The 18,354-nt window shown below is 47.6% G+C and overlaps 1 protein-coding gene across 1 annotated transcript in view; it reads right to left on the minus strand.

The window, feature by feature from the left end:
• The window catches only part of LOC106570016 (microtubule-actin cross-linking factor 1), a 280,592-nt gene that overhangs the window by 68,942 nt on the left and 193,296 nt on the right, over positions 1-18,354 (minus strand). The window contains 19 exon segments of the mRNA XM_082961118.1: positions 874-1,374; positions 3,699-4,693; positions 4,938-5,448; positions 5,678-5,877; positions 6,596-6,725; positions 6,934-7,175; positions 7,784-7,846; positions 8,175-8,286; positions 8,518-8,674; positions 10,006-10,172; positions 10,539-10,856; positions 11,039-11,238; positions 13,063-13,186; positions 13,406-13,579; positions 13,907-14,098; positions 14,375-14,716; positions 14,984-15,148; positions 15,447-15,680; positions 15,964-16,113. Coding sequence (XP_082817244.1) covers positions 874-1,374; positions 3,699-4,693; positions 4,938-5,448; positions 5,678-5,877; positions 6,596-6,725; positions 6,934-7,175; positions 7,784-7,846; positions 8,175-8,286; positions 8,518-8,674; positions 10,006-10,172; positions 10,539-10,856; positions 11,039-11,238; positions 13,063-13,186; positions 13,406-13,579; positions 13,907-14,098; positions 14,375-14,716; positions 14,984-15,148; positions 15,447-15,680; positions 15,964-16,113 — 4,977 coding nt within the window.

Consider the following 18,354-nt stretch of genomic DNA (forward strand, 5'->3'; position numbering starts at 1 on the left):
GCCACGGTACACTTCATACAGTAGGCACAGTCCCACAGACAGAGAGAGACACGTACTCAAAGCATCTGCGCTGGAAGAGGCTTAACCCACGAAGTTCACCAACCAAGAAGGGTCAAGTACTTTCCTCTGAGACCTCACCCAAGAAATGGCTCTTATGTACCTAAAGGCTTTCAAAAGGATCGGTGTCAGTCAATTGCTTATTTCAATAAGACGCACTAATACTGTTGCAGGTCAGAGTCAAGCACCAGCTGAGAGGTTCTAACAAAATGGCCACCAGAGCAACAACTGCGCAATATTATATACAATGTCTGTTATAATTCTATGCACGTTTGTTGAATATAATTCAAACCAAAGAAACACGTCAAGCGCAATTCTAGAAGAAATATAGCTTCACAACAACCCTAGCCGAACTGGTTCTAATAAATCTGTAATGCAATGTTTCCCAAATGGTGGCTTGTGGCTAGGTAATACTGGAGCTGTGGCTAGAAACAAGGTTTTCCATTCTCTGAGGAGTCACAAGACAATTCAGAAGGCTGTTCATTGATGCCGGCACCAAAAACACTCGGGGAAACACATGGCATGCTCACTTCTAGGAGGCTGTCCTACAGTATAACCATAGCTAGCTCTACCCAATTTACCAATCTCTGAAGACATAATGCCCAAAGATATGACATAATAGCGCAAGACAAAACAAAACCTTTACAATACAGTAGCCATAGAAATAGCATTATTTCCAGGCCTGGATGAAGTCGAGATGGCCGGCGGCCCACCCACCACGGAACATTGACTTCAACGGGATTGTCCATTTTAGTCAATACATTTCAGCAGTAGCACATTCACATTCCCAACCATAAACATCAAACTTGTTCTTACCTTGAACTCGTGCAGCTGCTGCTTGATGGTCTCCACCTCCGTCCCCACCACGCCCTGCGAGTTCACCCCGTCCTCTGCCTGTCCCATTAGCCCTTGCAGCTCCGCCACCTGGGTGTAGAATTCTCCCACCTTCTCGGCAGCTGCCTCGATCTGCTCCAGTCTGGCCTGGCCCCTCTCGGCCAGCTTCCCAGCCTGGCGGCTCAGGGCCTCAGTCTCTCTCCTCAGGGCGAGGAGATCGGGAGACGACCCCTCTCGGCGGAGCATGGCGGTGCAGTCGCCCCCGTGACCTTCAAGCTCCGACCTCAACGTGGCCAGGCGAGCCAGGAAAGTGCGGACGGCATCCGCCTGCGAGGCGAGCGAGTCGGCATCGCGCCCCACGGGGCTCAGCGAGTCCAGCTCGTCGTCCAGGTCGGCCAGGCGGGAGAAGAGGTCGCGTACCGAGGACTGGACTTCCCCCACACCCTGGAGACGGGACTCCAGGGTGGAACAGCACTTTTCAATCTAGAGGGGGGAGGGAGGGAAGGGGGACAGTTAATAATGTTAGCAAGTTGAAAGTGGCATGGCGCCTTGCTGATGTAATAACATGATAGAAATAGCACGACAAATCATGCTTCATGATTCAGCCTAGTTAATGTATCCTAGCGTTCTGCTTTGGTTCCTGACTTTCTCATAGCAATGTGGAGGAAAGGAATGTGATCAGAGTGGTGAGATAAGAGACAAACTTATCCTATCAATAATACTAAAATGTAATGACTTCTGACCATGTATCTGATTAAATACCATACTGATTTGTACCAGTCTATAAGTATCTATGGCACATTTGGGAATTATACATACAGTGCCTTCAGAAAGTATTCATACCACTTGACTTATTCCACATTTTGTTGTGTTACAGTCTGAATTCAAAATTGATTAAATATATGTTTTTTCTCACCCATCTACACACACTACCCCATAATGACAACGTGAAAAATGTTTAAAAATGAAATATTTAATTTACTATTTTAATGTTTAAAAGTATTCACACCCCTTTGCAAATTAAACTCAGGTTCATCCAATTTCCTTTGATTATCCATGAGATGTCACTTCTACTTGATTGGAGTCCACCTGTGGCTGATTCCACTGTTTGGACATGATTTAGAAAGAAACACGCCTGTCTACAGATGGTCCCACAGTTGACAGTGTACAGTATGTCAGATCAGAAACTATACCATGAAGGCCAAGGAACTGTCTGTAGATCACCGAGATACAATTGTGATGAGGCATATGTCTGGGGAAGAGTGTTGAAAGTTTCCAAGAGCACAGTGGTCTCCATCATTCGGAAATTAAAAAAATATGGAACTACCCAGACTCTGCCTAGAGCTGGCCGTACGACCAAACTGCGCAACCGGGCAAGAAGGACCTTGGTCAGGGAGGTGACCGAAAACCCAATGACCACTGACAGAACTACTTGGCTGGAGTTTGCAAAAATGAATGTGATGTGGTCTGATGAGACAAAAATTCTACTAATTTGGCCTGAATGCAAAGCACAATGTCTGGAGAAAACCAGGCACAGCTCATCACAAGTCCAACACCATCCCTACCATGAATCATGCTATGGGGATGCTTTACAGCAGCAGGGACTGGGAGACTGGTAAGGATAGAGGGAACAATGAATGGAGCCAAACACAGGAAAACCCTTGATGAGAACTTGCTTCAGAGTGCAAACGACCTTAGAAGGTGGTGAAGATTTACATTCCAACAGGACAATTAGCCAAAGCAATGGCTTCAAAACAAAAATGTTAAAGTCCTTGAGTGGCCCATCCCATTGAAAATCTGTGGAAAATCTGTGGAAAGACTTGCTGCTCCCCATCTAACTTAACAAAGCTTGAGAGAATCTGCAAGGATGGATGGGGGGGAAAAAAATCCCAAAATCCAGATGTGCAAAGCTGATACAACATACCCAAGACAACTCAAAGCTGTAATCGCCAAAGGTGCTTCTATAAAGTATTGACTCGGGTGTGAATACCTATTTAAATGAGCTATTTCTGTATTTCATCATCAATAAATTAGCAAACATTTCTAAAAACAGGTTTTCACTTAGTCATTGTGGGGTATTGTGTGTAGATGGGTGAGACTTTTTTATTGAATACATTTTTAATTCAGGCTGTAACAACAAAATGTGGAATAAGTCTAGGGTTATGAATACTTTCTGAAGTCACTGTATCACTATACAGAACAATGCTCTTGACTCGTTGGTTTACATCTCAGTAAAGTGATTAAATGGTCTGAAGTTTTCTATCTGTACAATGACCATATATGATCACTGGAACTCCGAATACTTGAACTCCTCTGTCAGCTTAAACGCGTTCTGTTCTCTATCTCAACTCACACACACATACACATACATACATGCTCACACACACACACGCTCACTGACAACACACAAGCCTTCACACCCTCGCACACAATGACCTTTGCTAAAACTAGCTCCTCCTTTGTATCAGCCACACTCCAGGTTGAATAGACTTGCTGTGTTACAATACTCATAAATGGCTTCCTTCCATTGTCTCCTTTCCTTATTTGTCCACTAATGTAATTGTAAAGGATGAGTAAAAGTGATAAGTCCAACAAACCCAAACAAATGCTTTCAAAAGAGGAAAGGCTGTTGAAGAGTATTGAGACGGCCTTATTGTTTTTGAGTGTATTATATTTTTCAAAACTGCTTCATTTTTGGAACATTCTTCTATTGAACAGAATACAGGCCTCCATATTTCATCTGAGTGTCTATGAAATATTTATACATGAAATACAGTTTATACTAAATTCCTCACACATCTTCTCACCTTTTCGCTGACGTCTCCAAACTCTCTGTCCGTATCTTGGGCCTGCTGCTCCAGCCTCTGCCCTCCCTCTCCGCCGCCCCCTGCTGTGTGGGGTGCGTCCTGCACCAGCCCCTGGGCCAGATCCCTCAGGTAGGCCACCTGTGGCTGCAGCGAGTGCAGCGTCTCCTGCTGGCTCTTCAGGCGCTCCAGGCTCTTGTTGCTGCACGCCTGTGGGCCCAGCGCCTCCTGCACCTCGATCTGATGCCGCGCCGCCTCCAGCCTCCTCTCCACTGCCTGCCGCCCGTCCTCGAACTCCTTAAGTCGACCCGCTAACTCTTCCAGTTGGGAAACACAGTTCTGGATTTTTTCTGCCAGCCCGTCGACTCTACGGTTGAGTTGGGCTTTTTCGTCACGTATGTCTTCCTCTCCGACGCGGCAGTGTTCCAGGAGTTGGTCGGCCGCTGTGTTTAAACCCTCCAGTAGTGGGCGATGGTGCTCCAGGTCTAACCCCAGCTGCCTGGCCTTCTGCAAGGCCTCGTCCAGGGCCGCAGGGTCGAGGGAGGGCTGGATGTCAGCTTCCCGCTTCTCGCACTCTGTCACCCAGGGCGTGAGCTTGGCACGGTGCTGCTGGTAGCTCTCGGCCTTGGTCAGGGCGGTTTTCAGCCGGTTCTGGCGTTCCACGATGCACTGATTAAGCTCATCCCAGTCCTGGCGTAGGGTGGCGAGCCGGGACTGTAAGGCTGATCGTTCTTCGCCGCCGGCGGGTAGCTTGGCGAGCAGCGAGGCCCCCTCGGCCTGGATGAGCTCGTAGGGGCCACGTTGGCTGGCCACCCCGCGATGAAGCTCGTCTTGCTGGGCAAACAGGTTCCGGATAGCCTCGGGCTGGCAGGGGAGGGAGTCGGCGGTAGAGTCTCTTTGACCACCCTGGTTGTCCAGCCAGCTCCGCAGCTCCTCGAACATCTGCTGGAACTGCTGGGTGCTTGAGAGAGCAGCTTGGAGCTGGGATAGACCGTCAGCTGAGGGAGAGGACAGAGGATTTGAACGCTATTCATGTACAGATGTTTTGATGAAGAACATTTAACCAGATGGACTAGCTACCTAAGCCTTAGAGAGGTGGATTCAAAACCTTGACAACTAGCCACAAAGAGACCAAAAAACCCCAGAATATAGCCTCCACCACATACAAATACTACTGAAGCCAAAAGAGATTTATACAAGCAGAATTAAGACGAACACCATAGGACAAGACAGAAGACTCACTGGCCCTCTCCTCCAGGCTCCTCAGCGGGCTGCTCACGCTCTCCAGCCTCTTCTTCAGCTCGTCTCTCAGGTAAGGTTCAACCACGATGGCGCTCAGCTCGCCGCACAGCTTCTCCGCCTCGCTCAGCTCATCCCTCCTCTGCTCCAGCTCAGAGCGGATCTCGCCTGTCTCCTGCAGACGCCGTTTCAGGGCCTCGGGCTGGGCACTGAGCGAGGCCTGGCCGTCCAGCCGCTCACCTAGTGCCCCCACGCTGACCGAAAGGTCCTTCAGCAGGGCCTGGTATCGCTCGCTGGTGCCCTGGGCCTGGTCGATGTGCTCCGAGCGCCGGGACAGACGTTGAGTGAGGTCGTCCCACTGCTGAGAGATGGAGTCCAGCTCGGACCGGACCTCCGCTAGGTCCTTGGCATCCTGCGGGGAGGAGTCGCCACCAGACGGGGAAAGGATGCCCTCGGCCGCCTGGGTGAGTTGGTCGAACTGGGGCCGGCGGGTCTCAAACTCACGCAGCATGAACTGTGGAGGACGGAGGGAAGGGAAAGAGGAGGAGTCAGAACATTATCTGTCAATCAGGAATAATCTCTACATTTTGGCTAGTACAATTTATCACTATCATTAACCAGAATGCTGTTGGTAATCGTTTATGCCGATTCAAGAACAGAATTGGCAAGTTGTGGACAATCTATTGTGATATTCTTTTTCATTATTTTGCATGTGTTCAACATAGAGGACCTTAACTATGTACCTGCGCTTGTTGTTTCTGGGTGTTCAGCATGTTGGGGTCGATGCTTAGTGGTCCCAGCACACTCATCATCAGCTCCTTCTCTCTGAGCCACGGCCCCAACTGACTGGCTGCTGTGGCAAAGCTGCCCAGCCTATCGGCACAGGTCTCCAGTTCCGTCTGTCTCTGTACTGCCGTCTCATTTGCCTTTGCCCAGCGGGAGTCTAAGTAAATAGGAAGTGAATGTTGGAGTGAAATCATAGCAACTATTACTTATATTCAAAAATGACTAACAAATTGTGGAGAACCATAACAACAGTGAAACTGATGGGTTCCATGAGTGACTCAGCCCGACAGAATAAACATTTTGATTATAGACCCAGTTATTCATTTGACTTGCTAATGTCCACAAACATTTTTTTTTTAATTCTGCCTCTGTACGCTTTCCTCATGACTCATACACTGGGTATCCAGCAGAGAGTGAGTCTTGCCTCCACATGGCTTTGAAATAAGGCCCTGCGTGAGTTGTGTGGAGAAAGGAACACGGCAGTGCTCCTATCTTCAAAACCACAGGGCTATATCAGGTCAGGGTAAAGATATCAAGTATTTGAAAGTGATTTTAATAGCTTTGACAAGGAATCATCCCATTCATTTGCTACCTAAAAATGTTTTACTTTGCTGAGGCAACTCATTAAATCTCAAATAACTACTACATTAGCCGGTCTTCTTATCCTCTGAAATGTACAGTACCAAATGTTCCTTAAAGGGATTCATCTACCATTCAAAATGGCTGGCTCTATTAATTATTTGATTCAGGGCCAAGTCTTACGTAGATGCCCATGCAAATTATACAGGCCTACTGGTTCCTTATTTTAGAAAGAGTCCCTTACACCACAACTATTCAAAATGGCCGACCCTATTCATCGTCCCAGTAACACTCACCGATCTCCTTCATCTGTTGTCTCCAGGTGTCTGCCTCTGGGGAGTCTGGGTTGTCTGCTATCAGCTTCTCCAGGGTGCTCTTCAGCTCCTCCACCTTCCCAGAATGCTCTGCCAGCTCAGACAGTAAGGCCTAAAGTATAGAGAAAGAAGAGCATATCAGTATGTTGGCTACAAAAAGACAAGGATAAGCATTTATAACGGAAGCAATAGAGTGTAAAATGTTTACCTCAGCTAGGGGGTGATAACACTGATTTTCCAATGTAGCATTGTTGACCAACTAGCAGAGACATAATACACCCTAATATTGACTGTGGTTTGACCCGAGTCCAGACACTCACCTTGTTCTCCTGGGCCTGGGCGCGTACCAACTCAGGTTTGGAGGGGGAGGTGGTGGTCTGGCCCAGGTGCAGGCTGTTCTCCCGGTCTCCCAGCCAGCGGCTGAGCTCCTCGGTACCCTGGCTGGCCTTCTGTCTGAGCTCCAGAGAAGCCTCCTGGTGCCCCCGTCTGTTCTTCAGTTCCCCTCCCAGCTCCTCGTAACGACCGTTCACTTCCGCCACCGCCACCTGCATCTCTGTCAGGTCTGAGAGAAAGGAGGAGGAGGAGGACAATCTATCAAAACAAATCCAATCACATTTAATTGGTATGGTGTTTTGGTAATTGGTATGGTCACGCGGTGATATGGTGTGTGTGGTCCTCCCACTACCACTCAGGAAACCATGAAGTTTATTAAGCTACAGATGAAATAAGTGATGAACTTCACAGGGTGGTGAAAGTGCACGGTGATGAGCTTGATGCTCCTTTCTAATAAATAACGAGGGTCTTATTCTGGTGACATGCCACATATTGTTTTTAATGCAGATTTTTGAATATTTCGCCTGAAAAACTGGTCGCCAGCTGGATGGAAACCAAGCTACTGAAGGACGTTTGGTTGACGTTATTATCCGGAGCAACCGAATATTAGTGACAACAAACATTTGTAGTGGTGTTAGCACACATACTGTAAGAAGCTCACAGACGGAAGACAGACACAGACAGAAAAACGGATACACGGTAAGCATTTTTGGGAGCGAGTGAGCAGATTGTACGCCAAGCAGTGACGTCCACAGTAGTAAGCGCTGGAGAGCATCTCATACGAGGAAGGAGGCCAGAGACGATTTGGTTTGGATAAGGGAGTGAGGGTGAGCTCACCTTTGCATGTGTGAATGCCATTGACCCTGCTGGGGCTGTCTGCACCATTGATCTGGGGAACACCTGGGAGAGAGACACACACACACACACACTACACTCAGACAACTACACACATTGCAACAGACACTAACACACATTCGCGGACAGTCCAACACAAACACTGATAAGCATATAACACGCTCAGTCTCCGGGTTTCCACACGCTGTACACAGACAGTTTTGCATGGACATGTTTTGCACTTAAAGGATAGCATTTCCTCACAGTACACGCACACATTGATAGCATAGACTTCAACACACACAATACACACCTCACAGACAGAGCTTGGATGAACTTGGACATGCAGGTAGCAGGGGACACACATTGGTAGTTGTTTGCCCATTCCCCTTACCTGTCTTGGCGTGGGGGGCTGTGATGTTGATGATGAGGGTCTCCAGTTCTGATCCAGTCTTGTTCAGCTCCAGAACCCGAACCCCTTGGGCCTCCCAGTCACTCAGTAAGTCCTTAGTAAAAAATAAATTAAAAAATGTCCAAAAGTTATTAATGGCCTTAAATAATTCCTCAATGAATAGTCACATGGACATGTCGTTCTGAATCACTAACCCTAATCAATACACTAGGAAATCTAGCAATCCCTTAGAATGATTGAAATATGTTTCAGTGATTGATTGAGGATTCTGTTTGTTGCATGAGTGTGATTAAAACAGGTACGAATTAAAAAAAGGCACACACACCTTGAGCTGCTGCACTCTCCTCTGCAGGGCCTCTGTGTTGAGGTTGGGCTCTTTGGGAGGCAGCTGCTCCTGTGTTGTGTGGAGCCACCTGAGCAGGGAACCAGAGAGAGACCGGAACTGGCCCAACCGCTGCTCACAACTTTGGATGGCGTTGTTCCTGGAGAGGGAAGGAGAAGGATAGAGATAAGTGAGGGGAAGATGAGGGGATGGCGAGAGAAACAAGATTGAAAAAAAGAGAGAGACGGAAATAGAGAGATGTGGGGATAGACATTGAGAAAGTGGGTGAAAAACAAAGAGGGATGAAGAGAGGAGAAAGAGATAGAAAGCGGGAGAAAGAGATCATTTTAATTCAATCCCACTATCACGTCCATATAAAAGCACACAACCATCACATTAAAATCACACGCTCCATGAAACAAAAAGAGAGAGTTACGCAGTCAAGGACAACCCACTATCTCGATCGTATTCGCCCAAGGCTAGAGTCTCCTTAGCCTTGACCCCTGCTTTGTACTCGTTCTGCCCCAATCGCAGCTGCTTTCAAAACACTGCACTGACGGCGGTGCACACAGACAAAACAATCATGATATAACAGTCTGGGTCATTGAAAGCGTTTTATTTATGTTCTGCTCACAGTCTGTAAGTGAGAGCCTCTTTTGAATGTCTGCTACATGGACACTGAACTGTGCCCATCGAGGCTTATTTTAGTAACCGCTGACCACATTCACTCCTGCGGCATCAGCTAACACTGTCCACCCCCACACCATTGTTGGCAACACACAGCGTTAAGAGACATCCTGCACAGGGCCAATCCCTCACTACATGTATAAGCCGCTATATGGGCGCTTTTGCGATCTTTTGCTAGACGAACAGACAGTCCAATGGTATTTATAAGAGGCCTGACGTAGAAATAGAAACACTAGAAGGGGCATTGCCAGTCATTCTATTTCTATGAGGCCCAACTCCCTTGTGGCATGTCACAAGTGTGGCTAGGCTAACCAGGGCGACATGGCAACTGGTGCTGCCATACAGGAAGTATTTTTTTGTCATTTAGCAAAAAATGTGAAATTAGGGTTAAGTGCCTTGCTCAAGGGCACAGACAGATGTTCCCCCTAGTCGACTATGGGATTCGAACCAGCAACCTTGGTTACAAGCCCAATGCTCTTAACCGCTAAGCTACCTGCCACCCCAGTGAATGAACTTGTATGGCATTAGCGTGAAGAGAAATGCCACGAGTGTCATATTTCAGACTGTAATGGTGACAGTGTGTGGCCTTATTGTGCTGTACCCATCTCCCCCTAGTGGGATTGGTGCTGCACTACAAGCATACGTGCACCTAGAGACCTTTAATCGATTTCGACGTGTGGGTCTTTGCTTTGTGTATTCTAGGGAAGGGCTTACCTACAGTGAACTACAAAGCTTATACACAGGGCTTTGCATTGGTGTTGTATTGGATTTGTCTCAGTGTTTTTCTGAGGCAGTGCTGCTTACCTTTCAGTGATGTTGGATTCCAGTCGGGCAAACTCGTCGGACACCTCTCTGACGTTGTCCAGTAGGGTCTGTGTGCTGGTCAGGGCCTTGGCTTGGCTGAGGTCTGTCCCCAGCTGGCAGAATAACTTCAGGTGACCTGCCTCCTGCTCCTGCTCCGCTCTCACCTCCTGTAGTAGTAAGGTAGACACAGATGTGTTATCTGAAGGTAGCCTACCCTCCCCGAAATCCCTCTGCCTTCTTCCACTTCTCTGTTCAAAGATATCTATGGTTCTTTACTATTATTTATCATCACCATCCTGTAACACTGATATATACGGTCCTGCACCTCTATCCTCCTACCACCTCTCTGTTTACATTCATATCTATGGTCTGTCGGACTGATATCTATGGTTCTGGAACACTTTAATGGACCACAATGGAAATAATTAATTGACTTAAAAATAGATATATTATGTACTGTGTGTATATGTCTTTTTTTTAAAACTGTCAAATCAAAATCAATCAATCAATCTTTCCCATCCCACCCATCTTACCTCAATGGTCTGTCTGTAGTCTGCCACACTGCGGTCAGGCTGTCCCGCGGGGCTCAGAGCTCTTAGCCTGGTCTGAGTGAAACCCTGCAGGTCCGTACTCAGTCTCTCATAGTTCTCCAGCTTGGGCAGGAGCCCCCGGAGCTCAGCCTCCCTCTCGGCCTGCTTGGCCTGTGCCGCGGCGTAGTGCCGGGTCAGGCTCTCTAGTGACCCCTGGAGCCCGGAGGCCGTGGAGGCGTCAGAACTCTGGAGCAGTTTGGAGACAGAGTCGCAGGTGGCCTCCACACTGCCCTGTCTGGATAACAGCTCCTGGCGTAGTTTCTGGAACAGAGGGGAAGTGGGTTAAAAGAAGTTAATGTAACACAACTGCAAATGGAAGTGTGTATTAGATGTGAAGGCAACATTTTTTTAGATAATAGTCAAAAAAAATCTCTCAAAACAGTATTATAGCAGCTGCAGGCTATTCCATGTTCCATTGTGGACCTGTATTTCTACTATGGTACCTGATTCTGTGTGAGGGCGTCCTGGACAGCCTGGGCGGTGGGTTGGACGGGCCCGGGGGTCAGCAGTAGGCCGTCCAGCCAGGCTAGCAGGCCCTTCAGCCCCTCCTGGACACTGACCGACTGGGCCACGGACGTCTGGAGCTGCTCAGCTCGCTCCGACACGGACTCAGACAGAGAGCTGAACCTCTTCTCCAGACCATCTGGCTCAGAGAGAGGAAGGATGAGAGAATGCCAGGGTGATTACTTTTCTCCATTACGATATAGAATCATTTGTTTAGGTGGATGGATTTAAAAGACATCAACAGAGATGGGGGTGTTTAGTAAGACAAGTATATACACTGCATGATCTATGAGGATGTGGAGGGATGAATAAGATATGAAGGTTATGAACGGCAGAATAGATACACACTACCGTTCAAATGTTTGGGGTCACTTAGAAATGTCCTTGTTTTCCATGAAAACATACATGAAATGTGTTGCAAACTGAATAGGAAATATAGTCAAGACGTTGACAAGGTTATAAATAATGATTTTTAATTGAAATAATAATTGTGTCCTTCAAACTTTGCTTTCATCAAAGAATCCTCCATTTGCAGCAACTACAGCCTTGCAGCCCTTTGGCTTTCTAGTTGTCAATTTGTTGAGGTGATCTGAAGAGATTTCACCCCATGCTTCCTGAAGCGCCTCCCACAAGTTGGATTGGCTTGATGGGCACTTCTTACGTACCATACGGTCAAGCTGCTCCCACAACAGCTCAATAGGGTTGAGATCCGGTGACTGTGCTGGCCACTCCATTATAGACAGAATACTAGCTGACTGCTTCTTCCCTAAATAGTTCTTGCATAGTTTGGAGCTGTGCTTTGGGTCATTGTCCTGTTGTAGGAGGAAATTGGCTCCAGTTAAGCGCCGTCCACAGAGTATGGCATGGCGTTGCAAAATGGAGTGATAGCCTTCCTTATTCAAGATCCCTTTTACCCTGTACAAATCTCCCACTTTACCACCAAAGCACCTCCAGACCATCACATTGCCTCCACCATGCTTGACAGATGGCGTCAAGCACTCCTCCAGCATGTTTTCATTTTTTATGCGTCTCACGAATGTTCTTCTTTATGATCCGAACATCTCAAACTTATATTTGTCTGTCCATAACACTTTTACCAATCTTCCTCTGTCCAGTGTCCGTGTTCTTTTGTCCATATTAATCTTTTCTTTTTATTGGCCAGTCTGAGATACGGCTTTTTCTTTGCAACTCTGTCTAGAAGACCAGCATCCCCGAATCGCCTCTTCAATGTTGACATTGAGACTGGTGTTTTGTGCGTACTATTTAATGAAGCTGCCAGTTGAGGACTTGTGAGGCGTCTGTTTCTCAAACTAGACACTCTAATGTACTTGTCCTCTTGCTCAGTTGTGCACCGGGGCATCCCACTCCTCTGTCTATTCTGGTTAGAGACAGTTTGCGCTGTTCTATGAAGGGAGTAGTACACAGCATTGTACGAGATCTTCAGTTTCTTGGCAATTTCTCGCATGGAATAGCCTTCATTTCTCAGAACAAGAATAGACTGACGAGTTTCAGAAGAAAGTTCTTTGTTTCTGGCCATTCTGAGCCTGTAATCGAACCCACAAATGCTGATGCTCCAGATACTCAACTAGTCTAAAGGCCAGTTTTATTGCTTCTTTAAATCAGGACAACAGTTTTCAGCTATGCTAACATAATTACAAAAGGGTTCTCTAATGATCAATTAGCCTTTTAAAATGATAAACTTGGATTAGCTAACACAACGTGTCATTGGAACACAGGAGTGATGGTTGCTGATAATGGGATTCTACGCCTATGTAGATATTCCATAAAAAATCTGACTTTCCAACTACAATAGTCATTTACAACATTAACAATGTCTACACTGTATTTCTGATCAATTTGATGTTATTTTGATGGACCAAAAATGTGCTTTTCTTTCAAAAACAAGGACATTTCTAAGTGACCCCAAACGTTTGAATGGTAGTGTAGTTGTGAGCTTGTGTACCTGCAGTGCTGATGATCTCGGCAGCTCTGAGAGTGGGGGACTCCTGTGTGTTAGCCAGCTCTCTGCCTGCCCTCCTCACCTTCTCCAACTGGACTGACCGCTCCGCCAGCTCATCCTGCAACAGCTGACCAGAACACAGGGAGAGGGGGAAGAAAAAGAACAGAAAAGAAGGGGGGGAAAAGGAGGAGAAATGTTGAGGTGCAGGGAATGGAAAACAGAGTTCTACCCTCTCTTCGCAAAGATTGAGACGCTGATAATGTCGCCTCGTTCAGCCACATGAATATACTGTATAAAATAATTCCGCACATTTGCACACCCCATCTATTTCTATGGTCTCTCTCACCTGTATGCCCCGCAGTGTGTTCTGTAGGGTCTGTGTGTCCGTCTCTCCGCTGGGTCCGGCTATACTCCGGTTCTGTTCCTGGGCGCTGAGCCAGGTGTGGAGCGACACAGCCTCGTCCTGGTACTGCTGGTAGCGTTCCAACAGACCCGACAGACGCCCCCCCAGATCTGACGACTGGAGAAGGAAGACGGGGGGGGGGGTGGGGGTAAGCATAGATCAACAAAAGATGAACAGGACACCATCTCTACTATGAAAGTAGAGCAATGTTGAATATCTCTACACAGCCTCAATTATGGTTATTGCTGTAATATTGATTAGATATGGTAGCTATATAAAAATAATGTAAAATAATGAAGGCTTATATTTCATAGGGACCTTAACTGAATATAGTGAGTCTTTCAACACAATCCCTGGCATTTTGGATATGCTCCTAGTATGTATTGGTACACCAAGCCCAGTAGTAATGAAGAATACAATCACCCTATTCTATATGAGACCCACCTTGGTGTGCAGGGCGATGTAGCGGTGGTTGGCGTCCTGTAGCTTGTCAGTGACCAGCTGTCTGGTCTCCCCCAGGGCTGGGTCAGAGCCGCCTACCTTCTCCAGAGCCCCCTGGACAGAGTCCAGCACCTTCTGACCAGAGATGGACACGAAGCGCAGGTCTGCCTTGTGGCAGATCACATCTTCCGCCAGCTGGAAGACAACAGGTTCCAGGTCAGTTCGATACAGGCAAGAATGTGTTCAGTTCCAAAGTTTGAAACAGTAAACTTAGTGTCTTTAGTATTATGACTGTGTATATAGCTGACAGTAGGAGTGAATATTGCTACCAACTGCCAATATGAACCCTGAACTATTGTTACAGTAAGCCTATATTCTTGCATCTTGCTAATGTAAACCATCTCTCTATGGCTATGCAATGTAGCTTTCTCTGTAACGCGCACTAGTCTAGGAAAATAAACAAACATGTACCTTCTTGTGCTCTTCCAGTCTCCCCTTCAGGCCCTGCGCGTCCGTCTCTCCTTCCCCTAAGGAACACAGCTCCCCCTCACTCTGTTCCAGCCAGGTCCCCAGGCCTCCGTGCTCCTGGAGGAACTTGTCCAGCTCGTCCTTAAGGGCCTCTGAGCGCCTCAGCCTCTCCTGGCAGGACCGCAGCTTCTCCTGGTGTTGGGTCTGGAGCTGGTCTAGCTGGTCCCGCAGACGGCGTTTCTCCTCGGCTGGCACGGCCAAGTCGGGCTGGTCCAGGAGGGAGCGAGCGTTCTGGGACACCTGCATCAGCTGGGCCTGCTGGGCCTGGAGCTGCTGGAGCTCTGCCTGTAGAGGGGTCAAAGATCATAATGGGTCAGAGAGAGCCAAAAGGTAGGGTTCATCTCAAATAGTCTGGAAAGGAGATGAGAGGAAGCCACCTTAAGACTATTGGGATGCAAGTTGACTGTCATTCAATAACCTCTGCCAAGCACCTAAAAAGGCGGTTTTTCAGAGCCCTTTTCTGAAGCATTACGTTTCATAGTGCATTTAATTGTATACCACAACATGAACACACGTTCCTTTTGTAAATAAACAGCAAGGAGAACGTCTGACCTGGAGCATGTCACTGTGTGACTGTAGTCTTCCCTCTGGCGAGGAGGGGTGGTCAGTAACAGTCATGCCAGTTCCTATTTTCCCAGGCTGGTTCAGGGAGGAGAGCTCCTCTAGCAGCGAGTCCATCTGGCCCCGTGTCTCCTGCAGCTGCTCTACTGCCTTCGCCTATAGGGGAAGAAAACACAGGGGAAACATGATCAAACAGCACAGATCGGGGTGAGTGTATATTTCTACCAATGAAAGTGCAGTCAGGGAAAGAAAGGCCCTTCACCATAATTGACACAGAAAAGGAAACAGCTTTTCCTCTGGGTTAATTGCCACACTGTAGCTATTTCCATAGTATTTTTTCAGTACTCAAAACAGTATCCATAAAGATACATATCTTGGACCTTGGTTCCTTATAGATGACAATAATAGAATCTACGTGCTGTGTTAGACAGCAGCGATGCTACTTTAGGCTTACCCTCTGTGTGTTCTGTTGGACGGTGGTGCTGATGGCCGTGTCCAGCTGGGCCAGGGAGGAGTAGGCCGTGTTCGTCAGGGCACTGTACTGCTCCTTCATACGGGAGAGTGCCCCCTGGAGGTTGGCCCTGTCCTCTGGACTCAGGCTGTCACCGTGCTCCGCCAGGAACTCCTCCACCGAGCGGATGGTCTCCGCCACGCCCTCGCCTCTGGTCTGCAGGTCCTTCTGTACTTCCTGGGGGAGGGGGAGAGAGGGTCAGATATAGAAAGGTTACAGGTAGTGTGGAATATTCCCCTGGAGCAGGCTATACAAAAACGCATGTGAAGAGAAAGGAGAACACATGCAGTGTTAAGACGCTCCGACAGTTTGAATGCAGTCTAGCTCCGATAACTGTAGGTCCTCAAAGAGACCTAGCATGGTCAAAACCTGGCTACATTAGAAGTCTGGGAGCAACTAAACAACACAGGCGTTATCTCCTTTCTTGAGACATGGATGTGAAAAACGGCGCTTTTCTCACCTTCAGCTCGCTCTGTTTCTGCTGCAGCACATTCACGTCACCCGACTCCGCTCCCGCTCTTTGATTGGCCAGCACGCTGGCAGCTCCAGCCAACCACATTGTAAGGCCTTCCAATTTTTGTGAGCACTCTGCTTTCTGCTGCTGTACCACCTGGAGAGCCACGGATGACGGTCGAAAGAGAAAAATGTAAGCAAAAAAAGAGTGAGAAAAGTAATATTGCCCGTTTTGCAAAGGAACAGTGGTCAGTCCACAACGTTGAATCAGACCCCTATCGTCGTTTTCCACTCAGTTGAGCAGGAGCACACAAAAAGCAGCTCTTTTTACACTTCTCTTCAACACCCATTCACACTTCCATTAAGTGCACGCTTGCCTGTTTCTAAACCCTTTGAATGTCATTTGTGCACACTTTGCCGGACGTTGAGCATGATGTGTCCAGAATTCACACAGCCAGCCAGACAGATCGACAGATACAGATACAGCATCAACAGGTCAGTCAAGCCAAAACAACGACGATACACAAAGACAATCAAACAAATGGTGTCCTCATTTGCACTTTGTTCCTTCCTCCCCATGTCGTACAACAGGGGAGAAGAGGACAAAAGGAAAGCGTTCAAGCCACAGCAAGGCTTCTCTGATTTAAAAAAAAACTCTCTAGCCTTTTCCGTGGTGGCACAAGCGTATTTCCTTCTGTGGCAATCTGGAAGAGCAAGGCAGACATGTTAATTCACACAGGTGTTATACAGGGACACATGCAGAGGAGCAAACACACATTGTGCATAGAAGCCGGTCCCTATACGGTGTCTTAGCCTTCGCAGTAGCAGCGGTTGTTTGCTAATCTGATGTAAGTGATACATTTAGACATATGGGTGGTTGTGATGGTGAGTCTGGTAAATAAGAATTATTTTTGAAGTTGGCATATTTGCTTTGATGGACATGATTAATAACATATATAAGCGTTAGCCAGTTACAGAAAGTGATAGAAAGTGAGAATTGAAACAATGATAGCATGACCGCAATCGTTATATGGTAAAGGATGTTATTACTGATGATTGAATGTATTGAAAATGTATCTGTGAGCATGTTAAACATGTATTCCAGAACTACAAATGGGACTGAGCAACACAGCCAGCGGTTTGCAAACCTCTCTCTCCCTTGCACTCTGTCTCTCTCTTTCTCTCTCCTTCTCTTCCTCTTCTTTTTCTTTGTGCCTGCGCTGCCTCTCCTCCTCCCTCTCTCTCTGGGCAGAGAGGGTGTCGGTCTTGGCGTGGGCTTGGCCAGTGGCTCGGTGGAAGCCCCTCTGGAGCTGTTGTAGCTGCCCAAGGAGGTGCCTGCTCTGTTCGGGAGCCAGGTCCTGAGCCCGCTCCGAGATGAACACCTGGATGTCAAAGGCAAGCGCGTTGACATCATTGGAGCGTGCCGAGAGAGACAACTGCAACTCCTGAGGAAGGGAGATAGAAAGGAGAGATAATGATCTGAGGACTAGCTGGAAATGAAGCAACGTGTAGGCTGAATCCGAACTAGGTTGTTAATTGCACACTTGAAAGTGCACAAGAAGAGGGTAACAAGATCAAACTTGAAGTGTGGAGTGAGTGCGGTAACCTTGCATAGCTGGAGCTGTTGTGTGCGCTGAGAAGTAGTCTCGCCCTGGGTTTGCCCATCCATTCCTGTAATTTGTGCCTCAGTCTCCTTCAGCCAGAAGAGAAGATCCTCTACTCGCCCTCCAAGTGACTTCTGTTCGCCAGTCACTGCCTCCTGAGAGAGAGAAACAAACAGCACTGATTAGCAAAGGGTGCAATAGCGGATTAAACACCAAAAACACACAGATCTCATATCTCAATCCACTGTCCCATTACCTTATGTGCCTCTCTGTGTGCGCGCAGCCCCTGCAGGATGTTTTCTGAAACCCCTCTGGCGGCTTCGTAACCTCGAGCTAAGCTTCTCCCATCCTTTTCCAAGGTCAATAGTAGCTGAGGTGGTACTTCCTGTGGGCGGGGCTCCAGCAGCTGCCCAGCAGCATCCACTTCCTTTTTGACCTGGGATTCTAAATCCCGAAGTTCTAGATCCAAGGTCTGAGATAAAAGGTTGGTCAATTTTGAAACCTAAGATTTCTATTGTGGTAACATCCTAGATCATACATTTGCAGGTACTACATCTCTTACCTCTGTTTGTTTGATGATGTCATCAAGGGCAATGAGGCTGCGACCAATCGACTGTTGCTGCTGCTGCTTGAGGCGAACCTCGACGTGTCTCACCATAGAGAGCAGAGCCACAATTTGCTGGTCATGTTCCAGGAATTCCTGGCGGAGCAACGAGGACTGATGGAAAGGGAATGTCAGATAAGCATCAGTCTGAATGGCAATTTTCCAATAAAAAAAAATTGACATTTGACAG

The sequence above is a fragment of the Salmo salar genome, chromosome 14 (genome assembly GCF_965601325.2).
Source record: "Salmo salar chromosome 14, fSalSal1, whole genome shotgun sequence".
Taxonomy (NCBI): Eukaryota; Metazoa; Chordata; class Actinopteri; order Salmoniformes; family Salmonidae; genus Salmo; species Salmo salar.